The following is a 12,773-nucleotide window of genomic DNA, read 5'->3' on the forward strand; positions in this document are numbered from 1 at the left end:
CTGTGGTATCGTGATACTACTCAGAACCATGATATTTTCATTGGTATCGTACAGTGGGTCCCAATTTTGGTACCGTGACAACACTAATCTGGAGGGGGTTCCTCTGCAAAAACTAATGAAAAACTAAACAATGATATTCGGTATTCGGTACTTGGTATTCGGCCAAGTGTTTAATAATATTCGGCTTCGGCTTCGGCCACAAATTTTCATTTCGGTGCATCCCTACTTTTGACTGTGCCTTTTAGTGCCATCTAGTGGATGTACTCATGCCAACATAAAGGACGATTGAGAGTATGTGGGTAGAGACGGTTATGTTTGAAGAGAACATATCTATTTAAATCCAAAAAGGGAGTAGAAATGAGCCTCAAGAGATGCCAAGCATCAGAAGTAAGTTAAATACTGAGTATCCTACTTTGTGTAAAATGCTGCTTCAGAGGCTTTTCCACCCTGACCAGAATACAGCTCTCTCTAAAAACAATGATTGTAGCCAGATTTAAAGATATTGAACATTGTGCAAAATATTATCAATCAGCAGCTTCACTACAAAAGAAACTGTATCAGATTATATCTTAAAACTGTATTGGTTGAACCCTGTCACTAAGGCACCGCCAAAACTTTTGATTTGTAAATGGTTTGTAAGGCAAGGGATAACTTGACCTGCTTCCTCAATCGCTCCCAGTTTAGTTTAGTGTGGTGCCGGCATTACTGTGCAAGGATAGAGATGTATGGAAGAATGTAATGGCAGTGAGTAGCAGACAGACTGACTGTGGAAAACTGTGACATATTGTCGAAATTATTATTTTACTTCATTACTTATTTCTCTTCATCTGTTCAAACACATCAACATTGTCAGAATGTACTTGCGCTGCTTCACTAAAAGAATGGGAACATTCTGAAGATGCTATTTATAAGCTGTTACGCAATGGATGTACTGGTTCGGCCCACTTGAGATCAAATCAGCCTGTATGCAGATCATGAACTAAAATGAGTTTGACATCCGCGCTCCAGTTGGTCCTTATCAGCTTCTGTTTGGCTGACTCAGTCAGTGGGAGTGGGCTATCCTTAGTGTGCCTTGTCGTGTGCTTTTCTTTCCTTTTCTGACAATTTCAGTAAACCTTACAGTGCCTGTTTTTTTACCAGACGGATTCTTATTTCATATTCCATGAAAGATAGATAGCGTAAAAATGTTGAATATTTATGGCTGATTTTGAGTGCGATTAAGGTCAAAAGTTCTCCCATGAGGACAATGAAGTATACTTGAATAGTTTTTGTTTTTCCCTCCATGGTTATTATTATTATTATTATTGATAGGGTTATGATTATTATGAATGCAGATAATGAGTAGATATTTCCTCTTATGTTCAAGTGCAACTTTTAACTGAAGACCCAAAGGACTTTATACAATGTCTTTATGGGTGCAGACCCAACAGCAAGGGGCCTGAACATAAAGCCGGTGGCCCAGCAGCACCCGACAACCAAATGTCAGCTAAGTGTGTCAGGGCACTTAAATAGAGCAAACATACATTTTCAAGTCCAGGTGTTCATTTGAAATTAGACTTTTTTGTCTCAGATGGACTGAACATTTCCCACTGCAACCTCACAAGTCGTCAAATACAGATGCATCTCGCAACTACAGAGGAGGTCTCTGTGATGCACAAGCAGCAGCCTCTAGGAGTTGAAAAAATGAAGCCATCGGGGCGCCCATTAGCTCACCAGGTAGAGCAGGTGCCCCATGTACAAAGGCTTTGTCCTTGTCGTACCAGCCACAAGTTCGATTGCAACCCATGGCCCTTTACTGCATGTCCGACTCTTTCTCACTCCGAAGTCGTCAAAATCCAGTGCTTGGGCAGTGACTTGTGGTGCCAGACACTGACGGAAAAAGCCATCCTCTAACATCGACATGTTACGCGGCCGGTCGCCATTGTAGTTAAACTACGCCTACTTACATAGTGCATTTATTTTGAAAGAGACTGTATGTAAACTGTAAATTTCCTGTGAAAACAGAGGTGTATTTTGAAAGAAGACAATGCATGTAACAGGTAGAACTTGACACAGTGTCCCAGATAGGGTTGGGACACGTCCGATTCCTTACCGATTCCTTCTTAACAGTCCGATTCCTTACCGATTCCTGCATTATATTCATTATACTTGCTATACTTAAAGTATATAATAAACACAAATGCAATCATACAAATACAAAAACTTTATTCTAACTGTTGCACAGTACAATTAGGTGAAAATAGCCTACACATTTGTGTGTGGTGTGNCGCTGGAAGCCTCGGACCTCCAGCCGCCCGCCTCCGCCTTGATTAAATGCTGAAAATTAAATAAAAGAGGGAGACAGGTTTTTCCTATTTTATCTTATTTTGTTATATTTCACCCTCTCCCCTCGCTGGAAGCATCTGACATCCCGCCGCCCGCTCCCGTCTCAAGCACGGAGGTCTCCCTCTCCGCTGAGCACCCACGGCGCACGCCCGGCCTGTTAAATAGCCTGTAACCATAACAACTGTGTTACACAAACTCAGTGCTTTAGTAATTAAATAATGTCGGGCTCGGTCGGGTTCGGACAGAAATATGCGGTCCGTGCTGCACTCTAATGGAAATGCATGTGACGGGTTTTTTTTTACAATCTAGGAACCGTTTGCAGGAACCGTTATTCCAAATGTGATGGAACTGGTTCCGGAACCGGAACTTTGGACCTGGTTCCAAAAAAGAACTGGATCCGGATCCCAACCCTAGTCCCAGAACATCAACAACCAACGCACCCAGGGTACCTTGCACGTCGTATCTGGACGTGGAAGGTCCCTGACCGATCATCGATATGTGACAAGGTCAGAATCCCCCAATCCCAAACGGATCCCTTACAGACTCGTTGACTCAAGCCCTAAGCCCTTACAGACCAAGGACCAATTCCATTTCAGAATCAGAATCAGAATCAGAATGCCTTTATTGTCATTGCAAAAAGAATTTGCAACGAAATTGAAAGTGCTACATCTATTTCAGTGCTTAGGTAAAAAAAAAAAAAGACAAAAATAAACAACAACAGGAACATCCACACAGACATTTCTTCTCCTTAGCCCTCGTCTTGGCCCTTCCCATTGGTTTTGCGTGTTCATGTGAGGGGAAGCGGTGTCCCAATTCTCCGTCAGGTTAGCTCTTAACCTGATGGAGAAATGGAATTGGTCCAATGAGAATGTGTTGGCATGTCATCCCCTCCCCTTCCCTCTTTCATGCTAATAAACTTGCCTTTGCTTAAAGGCAAAAAAGCCCTAAAAAATATCTTTAACAAAAAGAAAAGTAAAACCACCATGAAGTGCCAAAAACTGTAGTTCATTGAACGGTCACCTGAAGTTGGCTCCAGAAGCCAGTCAATCTCCATAGACCCCAACAACTTCACAGCAGAAATAAACATGTAAAAAAAGTAAAAAGCAGTTTTGTTCTCTCTTGCTAATTTCCACCTTCATGGCAACTGTACAGGGGTTTTATACAGTATAACTCACCCATTTACATTTTATTAAGACTAACAGTTAAGTTAATTAAGGCAGGCAGCTTTGAGTGACGGGCTGTCTGCCGATAGTGTCCTCTGCTTTTAAGTCAGATCCATCCCTCGCTCCACAGCTCCAGCCTCTTGCTCAAATATGGTCACTTCTGGCTCCAAAAAAAACAAGATGGCAACAGCCAAAACCCCGAACTTGAGGCTTCAAATTGGAGTCCACAAACCAGTGGATGACATCACAGTAACTACTTCCATTATTTTCAGTTTGTGGTGATGCATAGCTGAAACACAAAGGCAACAAAACTTCTTGGTTAGGTTTAGATAAAAGATTTTGTCTTGGATTAAAATAAGTACCTGTGCTATGTCAAACTAACATAATGTGACATGATTGACGTCAGTGAGCAACAACCGGACATAAATTACTAACATTATATTAAAACAACACTGACTTTGGTTTGGGGACACTAACTGTGGTCTCTTGAGTGAAAGTCTTGTTTTGTTTTACCCATCCACCTCCTCTTCCTCCCATCCTGTGCTACTTTCGCTCTTTATACTCTGTCAGTTGCGCTCAGTGTCAGGTATTGTCATCTATGGGTCTTTACATTGGAGTTATGAGCCCAGAGCTTCTCATAAAGAAAATTATAAAAAGAGGAGGATTGAACTGCAAATTGCATATAAACATCTCCAGCGGGTGTGTTGTATGGTAATAGTCTGCACACCGACGTATTGTTCCTTTTGAAAAGAACAGCATGAGACGTGATAAGAATATGTTGTGCATTTCTATTATGTAATCTGTACTGGAGTTGTAGTTCTTTTGTCATTTGTGATATTTCTTCTCCAACACGCTGTAAAGTACGAGCTGTCAAATATCTTCTGCTGCACAGTAACCCGAGACGCAGTTTTCTCACTTTATAGCATTATGGTTTCTTCTGTCTCATTTAATTCTGACAATGCTCAGTAGGTGGTGGAGAGTGGACGCCTTTGTGTCATCATTAGACTACATTCCTGCTTAAAGGCTAAACTTTGATTGACAAGCTTGATTAGGGACCTGGAACAATGGGGACATATGTAGATTATTCATATCGCACTGTTGGACTGCCTCCATTATTTCTTGTACGCTGCATATTGACACAGATTTTTAACGAGGAAATATTTTTCTGTCAGAGCTGGGGGGGGGTTCTCTACTTTTCTTCACTAATCATCAAAAACATCATGTGTTTCTTTTATGCATAATTTGATCCCAGAACCATCATCTGCTGCGATGGAGTTCCTTCGACTGAAAGCATTTGTCCTGGTCGTGTAGTGGCAGGCATCATACATCCCACACAGTACAGGATGACTGGTTTTAAACAAATTTCATATTTCCCAGTCATTTACAAGTGTATTCTTCAGGGAATTTATGTGCGATTTGTTTTAGAAAACAGACATCTTAAAGGATCCTTTCATTAGTGCACCTCCTGACACTGACAGGTGGGGTTTTCACAGTGAAGTGGCAGCACTTACCTGTAACCTCACCATTGTATTATGATGCATCAGCAGCAGAGCTAAGCCACTAATGGATGAGGATCTCTTCTGCTTTTATTCAGCATCATATTGCTTGAGAAGTGTGCACTGCTCACTTAGTTTAAGTTTTTTTTGTGTTATGTTTTTAGTTTGTCTGTTTGTTTTTTACGATTAGAAAATTGGTGTTACGTGACCTCAAGTTCATATGGAAAATGAGGATCCATCCATCCGTCTATTTTCGTCTGCTTATCCAGGTCACAGGGGCAGCCAGCTTAGCAAAGTACTCCAGATGTCTTCGTCCCCAGCATCGCTTTCCGGCTCCTCCTGGAGAACCCTGAGGCGTTCCCAGGCCAGATGAGATATATAATCCCCCCAGTGTGTTCTTGGTTTGGCGTAGGACTGGGCGATATGGACAAAAATTTATATCTCTGCATTTTCAGGCGAGATGGTGATACGCGATAGATATCTTGGTATTTTCTACAAAATGGGTGACATGTTTTCAGCTGCAGGTTAAAACCACATTTCATGAGATGAGACATGTCATGTGCACTTTTATAAAAACAGACTGTGATCAAAATAAAATGCAAAGACACTGATTTTTTTCTCCCAGTTTTAAAATATACAGCTGCACACTGTAAATGAAAAATGTTATAAATTAACTGGAGCTACAGAGGTTTAAAGGTTTGCAGAACGAGGGCACAAAACTATAACATGAGTATAAAAGTATCAAGTAGGTCTAGATCTATTGTAGTAGAAACAGTCAGTCTTTGTGAGATGGGTTAAAAAGTTGTTTACCATGAACTTTCAAATAAAACTAGTGCTGGAAAATGATTTAAATCTTTTTATTTATTTAGGCTATTAATGTTATTTATGCACAGAGCATCAGAGGGAGGGAAGGAGCGAGAGACACTTTGTCTGAGTTATACACATCTTTTATATAAAACGTCTGTGTTGTTTAAACAGATCTGTTGCGTGCATCCAGGTGCTGTCTCCATGTCACAAAATAGGCTCCCAAAAAGAACAGCAATGCGCTATGATCCACCTCACACACAAACAAGCAAATACACGCTCACCTGACACGATCAAGCAGCTCTGTCTCCCACACATGCAGCGCAGTGCTGTACTGCACGTGTGCTACTACATAATTTAATTCATCTCACAGACTGATTTAGCATAACACGTGCATCATATAGGCCGATGTTGCACTGTAGACTAATTAACAGACAGATTAAACAGAGGAGCAGCTCTGTGTCTCTCTGAGTGTCGCTGGGGAACTTGTGAGTGAGTGAATGAAGCAGAGAGATGAGAGAGGAGAGATGCACACTGGTATGCATTATGTTACGCAACTTGACCCTATATCGATTTAAACGGTGTCGTCTAAATCTATATTTGGCTTGAAAATATATCGATATACATAGGTGATATATCACCCAGCCCTTGTCTGCCCCTGTACCAGTCTGACGATTAGTAGCTGTATATTGTTGTTCCTCTTCAGCAATCACATTATCAAGGTGCTTTTATTGCTCTGCTTTACTAGTTGCTTTAGGCAGAAAACAAGTTTCCCCAGATTAGACTCTGGCGGTATCAGGGTATTAAAATAAATCCAGGTATTTAGAAATCCCAAAGGTGCAATTTTTCAGTACCGTCAAAAATACAGATGCTCCTCTTTCTATTAAACTGATATGGAGATGTTGTATTAAGTTGATGTAATGCTAAACACATACCACCAGAGGTCAGTCTATTCTGGTGGGACAGGCAGCTAAGCTGAGAAACATGGCAACTGCGAGTGCTGGGGATGACGCTACGGAAGTAGTGAAAATGACAAATGCCTCTGCCCCTGTTTGGGAGTATTGCCACATGTAACTATATCCTGTGATGACTACAGAAGCAGTTTAATTGCCGCATGATTTTATTCAAAACACCATCTCCATTTAGCCCACTGATGTGTCAGTGTCTGCTGCAGCAATAAGTGTCATTGCTTCCTCCAGCAAGAAGGACACTTATATCCGTAAATATTTTACCCAGCAAGACTTGTCAGAGTAGGCTAATTGCATTTAGCGTGCTTTCACACCTGCCCTGTTTGGTTCGGTTCAATCAAACTCAAGTTCGTTTGCCCTCTAAGTGCGGTTCATTTGGGCAGGTGTGAACACTGCAATCACACTCAGGTGCGCACCAAAACAACCGGACCGAGACCTTCTTGAAGAGGTGGTCTTGGTCCGGTTACAAACAAACTCTGGTGCGGTTCATTTGTGGTGAGAAGGTGCTCCGACCTGGATCTGAACCAACTGCAGTCACATGACACATTGTTTGTGTTAATCATGAGCATGTTACAGTCCTGGAGGATTATTAATGTGCACCTCCTCCTGTACTGCCTTAATATGCACATTCAGCACATCCAATGCATCAAAACATTGTTTTCTAGTTGGAGCCGCGCCTCGTTTTCAAACTGTATGGTTTGACTAAAATGAACAATGACAGCAATATAGTCCACGATGAGCAGCGCTAAAATCAACCTGCGTAGTTGTCCCTCCATTGTGACATTAGAAAGTGTCACATTTATCTTGCAAGTGTACTCTTCTTCAACGTTTGCTTTACTTCCTGGATTTTTCCCTCATGGAAATTCTGACCAATCAAGAGCAGCTTTCTCACACAAGGCATTTGATCTGGTCCGCTTGTAAATGCTGCCATGAGAACACGAACCAGCTCTAGGCAATTATACAACTTTGGAACAAAACTAGTCCCTGATTCAGACCAAAGCAAGACGACTCTAGGTCTGAAAGCACCCTAAGAAAGCACAACACTGTGGGCTAGAGGATGACATACATGCTGCTATGACTTCCATCACCAGAAGCTGGACTTTTATGCTATTTATTTACTCTTCTCTCACTGTATACCCCAGTGAAATGTCAGGAAGATATCAAATATAGATGCTGCCCAATCCTACCCCAAGTATCCTATATTGTGCAAGGTCCACTGTCCTCACATACACTTTTTTAAGTGCAGGTGATGACAGCAGCAGCAACAGTTTCCACTTTTGGCCGTCAGTCAAGGACCAGCAGTCCTGTCCTCATGAAAAATGAAGCATACTCATGAAACTCCCCAACAGATGTAGCTGCAGTGGCTGATGCTGATTTTCAGATTTGTAAATATGAACTCAGATCTGCTGTTTGCACTTTTTTTTTTTGCAAACTTGCAAGTTACTTCAAAATGATAAACACTTTACCACCTACTGTTGGCTGAAGACGTTCAGTATTCCCCAAACTAATAATAAGTAAACTAGAACATTTAATCAGCCACTGCATACACTGCTGTCCTGTGACACCAGGGGAGGTGGAAAAAGCAGAAAGTAGCATCTTCACTTTTCACTTTGTCATCTATTGTGCTTCGAGGCATGTCTGACCATGCTGAGTGTTGATTATCTAACACAGCTGAAGTACGTAATTACTGTGCTGTTGAACACATGGTTACATGATGAATATAATCAAATGATATGGCTCTGAGCCAACGCGCCATGTGGCAGCTGTGATACACATAATGTAGTGCATCTGTAGTGCATCCCTCTATGGAGGATTTCTCCTCTTATCACTGTTTCTGTATAAAGTGAATAATCTGAGGGTCTTGATACGAGAGACTGTCTTCAAATTAAATGTTTTTGACGAGAGAATCTTTTTTAAAAAACCAAATGTTAGTTTTATTATTCACCCCAAGGTAGCTAGTGGTTTTAGTTTCTGACCATGAACTTCAGCATCCCCAGTTTGAGTCCAGTCATCAGGAGAAGTGGTCAGGGGGAAAGTGGGACAGATTACCCAGAACCCCAAGTGAAGGGGGGCCTTCAAAAAGGCCTGGATAAAAGGTTTAGTTTTGCTTGAAGTTTTTTTTATTTCTAAATAATTACTGCCGAAAATAAATTGAAATTGGCTGAATAAAAAAGACTGAACTTTGAATAAAAAAAGAAAGCTCTCTGAGGCCCCTCTCACCCCTTTAAGCCACAAAATGGTTTAGTCTGCTGCACCCCTGCACATGGATTGGTCTCTACACTCAGCTAGAGCTGCTGACAGGTTTCCAAAAAAAAAGAGAGAACGGAAAGAGATAGAAATCATATTCCATAATCATAGGGCCCAGAATTTGTTGCGATGATCCTGCCAGTCAGGGACATTATGTTCAGTGTCATCATTCCATTGCCATTTCTCCAAAAAGAGCCTGAAATGGCCAAAAAACATCCTCAAATTATATGATGGTGCTGCTAAAAGTACACTCACCGCCCACTTTATTAGGTACACTTGTTCAACTGCTCTTTAAAGCAAATGCTAATGAGCCAATCATGTGGCAGCAACTCAGTGCATTTAGGCATGTAGACATGGTGAAGACGACCTGCAGAAAATCAAACCGAGCATCAGAAAGAAAGGTGATTTAAGTGACTTTGAACGTGGCATGGTTGTTGGTGCCAAACGGGCTGGTTTAAGTATTTCAGACACTGCTGATCTACTGGGATTTTCAAACACAGCCATCTCTAGGGTTTACAGAGGATGATTCGACAAAGAGAAAATATCCAGTGAGCGGCAGTTCTGTGGGTGAAAATGCCTTGTTGATGCCAGAGGTCAGAGGAGAATGGCCAGACTGGTTCAAGATGATAGAAAGGCAACATAAACTCAAATAACCACTGGTTACAACCAAGGTGTGCAGAAGACCATCTCTGAACCAACAACACGTCCAACCTTGAAGCAGATGGGCTACAGCAGCAGAAGACCACACCAGGTGCCACTCCTGTCAGCTAACAACAGGAAACTGAGGCTACAGTTCACACAGGCTCACCAAAACTGGACAATAGAAGATTGGAAAAACGTTGCCTGGTCTGATGAGTCTGGATTTCTGCTGCCACATTCAGATGGTAGGGTCAGAATTTGGTGTAAACAACATGAAAGCATGGATCCATCCTGCCTTGTATCAACGGTTCAGGCTGGTGGTGGTGGTGTAATGGTGTGGGGGATATTTTCTTGGCACACTTTGGGCCCCTTAGTACCAACTGAGCATGGTTTAAACACCACAGCCTACCTGAGTATTGTTGCTGACCGTGTCCATCCCTTTATGACCACAGTGTACCCATCTTCTGATGGCTACTTCCAGCAGGATAACGCACCATGTCACAAAGCTCACATCATCTCAAACTGGTTTCTTGAACATGACAATGAGTTCACTGTACTCCAATGGCCTCCACAGTCACCAGATCTCAATCCAATAGAGCGCCTTTGGGATGTGGTGGAATGGGAGATTCACATCATGGATGTGCAGCCGACAAATCTGCAGCAACTGTGTGATGTCATCATGTCAATATGGACCAAAATCTCTGAGGAATATTTCCAGCACCTTGTTGCATCTATGACACCAAGAATTAAGGCAGTTCTGAAGGCAAAAGGGGTCCAACCTGGTACGAGCAAGGTGTACCTAATAAAGTGGCCAGTGAGCATATATCAGCCTTGATATAACAGATGATCAACAAACTCAGCTATTTAAGCATTACAAATGTAATTTGCTTTGACCTCGAAAGGTTCAGTTAAGTTGAACCAATGTAATATTTATCTGAAAGTTGTGGTGACATTTAGTGGTCACATTATTTATTTAAGATATTCTAGTTTATTTATTTTAATTCGATCCTACTCAAACATGTTAAATGTGTTTTTGATTTGACAGCTTTTCAAAATAAGTTGCAAACTGACTAAAACACTTAAATGTTTAAAAAAAATAACCAACCATAATTTCTAATGCTGAAAAACATCTTTATTTTAAGCGTTATCCACTAACGCCATGAATAATTTGCTGGAGTGTACAGTCTCTCAGGGCTCAGCAGGATGATGAATTGTTTATCATCTTTAAATAAATGTTGCATAAAGACCATTTATATTTATTTGGCAAAAACACTGGGGGTCAAATTCAGAATGATTAAACCAGCAAACACTGTCTTTTAAAATTTAATCTGAATCTGATGTTTCACTGTCGACAGAAGATGTACGCCTTCTAATTAGACACTGATACTCATAAAATAATGAAGTGACATAATTCAAATTACCAGTGTAAAGTAATCAACTTGAAATATGTGTGCTGAAGCATCCCAACTCCTTACAGCACTTCTTTATATTTTGGAGGGCAAATGCATATGAACTGACATGTTTAGTTTATTTCTCAGAAAATAATCATATATTCCACTTATACTAAACGTATAAAAAAAGGTTATGAAGATGCTGAATACATTTGTAAAGCTAATGATGATGGGATGTGACACAGTTGCCTTTAGTTCCTAATTAAGGAAAAGTGCTAAGAAAATGTGAGGGGTCTTGTTGAGACATAATGTCATAATAAATCGACAATTTAGCTTGAAGCCTGACTGCTATGTTCGTCGCAGATAACGTGGGGAATCATAAATTATACTCTGCGGTTAATTGGGTCCAGTTCAGAGACTCCAGATAGGTCTGATGTGTAATCTGCAACTGCCCTGTCACAGTTCTGTCACCTGTATCTTGAACCAGAGGTGCGATAAGGCAGACTCACCATGGCACTTGAATAAGGAATGTTTATAATAAGGACAGAGTGAGATGAGGGAACGAGTAATTTTTCCTCCAGCTTTCATGGCATGTGAGGTCTGTTTTACATTCCCCACATTTGTCAGTCTGTGCGGTTTGTGCTTTGTCTGTGCATAATTTAGACTGTGTCGTAAAACACCACAGCAGCAACGCAACACTGTTGATTAAGCAAACTCATCATGGATTGTACCAAAGCTCCCTGAAGCACTGATCGAGCCCTTTAATGTAGGTTTGGACAAATGGGTGCAAAAGCTTCTGTAATGAGATGCACAAACTCCACATGTTCACTAAAATTTTCAACAAGAGCTCTCAGATGAGTGGCAGAAATGTTACATTCATAATCATATTTGTGGATTTTCTGCTTTATTTATAGCACTCAATCTCACGGAGGAGAAGGCGTCGTGCCCCCTTGGATATTTCCCCTGTGGCAACCTGACCGTGTGCCTCCCGCAGCTCATGCACTGCAACGGCATCGACGACTGCGGAAATCAAGCGGACGAGGAGAACTGTGGTAATTCATTATTTCTACTTGAACAAATGTTTAAATGACCGTGTGTTGTTTAACTTCATGCTGAGATTTACCAGCTCCGTTGGACACTTCTATAACAGATAATGCACCGAAAGTTTTCAGATGCACACCTCTCACTCTAAAGCGTAACTTTACACAAAATCCATTTCGAGTAAGTGAAACACTGCGTATGCACATCCACTTTGGATGTGCATACGCAGTGGTCTCTGTCTGCGGTGATCATTGTTCTCGCAGCTATTTGCCGTTATCCAGAGTGAATTAAATAACACCAGCGTGTGGGCCAAGAAAAATGAAAAAAAGAAATGTTTCTTTGTACTCAATGGTCCCAGCACACAGCAGTTAGCTCACTACTACTAGCACTGGAGTGGTTATCTCTATTCATTGCCTGTTCTGAAGCCCCGCTTAGTTCCTAGGGCACAAAACACCTAATTAAGGTTTTCTTAAAATAAATGTGGTTGCACAAAACACTGTTAAGGCGCTGATCACACAGAAAGCATTTAAACAGCTGGAGGCACCTTTTGTAATTGTTTTCAATGAGAATGAAGCTTTTTGTGGTTCCTGTGCTGTGACGCGCCTGGCGTTTTTGTCAGAGCGCTCTGAACTCCTCAAGTTGAAAAAACTTCAACTCAAAGCGGAAAAACACCCCACATCATCTCATTTTTCGGCATCT

At 41.3% G+C, this 12,773-nt stretch overlaps 1 protein-coding gene across 1 annotated transcript in view; it reads left to right on the forward strand.

Annotated features, from left to right (window-relative positions):
- The window catches only part of rxfp1 (relaxin family peptide receptor 1), a 135,078-nt gene that overhangs the window by 2,698 nt on the left and 119,607 nt on the right, over positions 1-12,773 (forward strand). The window contains exon 2 of the mRNA XM_050042483.1: positions 11,948-12,085. Within this exon, the coding sequence (XP_049898440.1) occupies positions 11,948-12,085 (138 nt within the window). The remainder of the gene's footprint in view (positions 1-11,947; positions 12,086-12,773) is intronic.

Source organism: Epinephelus moara, chromosome 4, assembly GCF_006386435.1.
Source record: "Epinephelus moara isolate mb chromosome 4, YSFRI_EMoa_1.0, whole genome shotgun sequence".
NCBI classification, from domain to species: Eukaryota; Metazoa; Chordata; class Actinopteri; order Perciformes; family Serranidae; genus Epinephelus; species Epinephelus moara.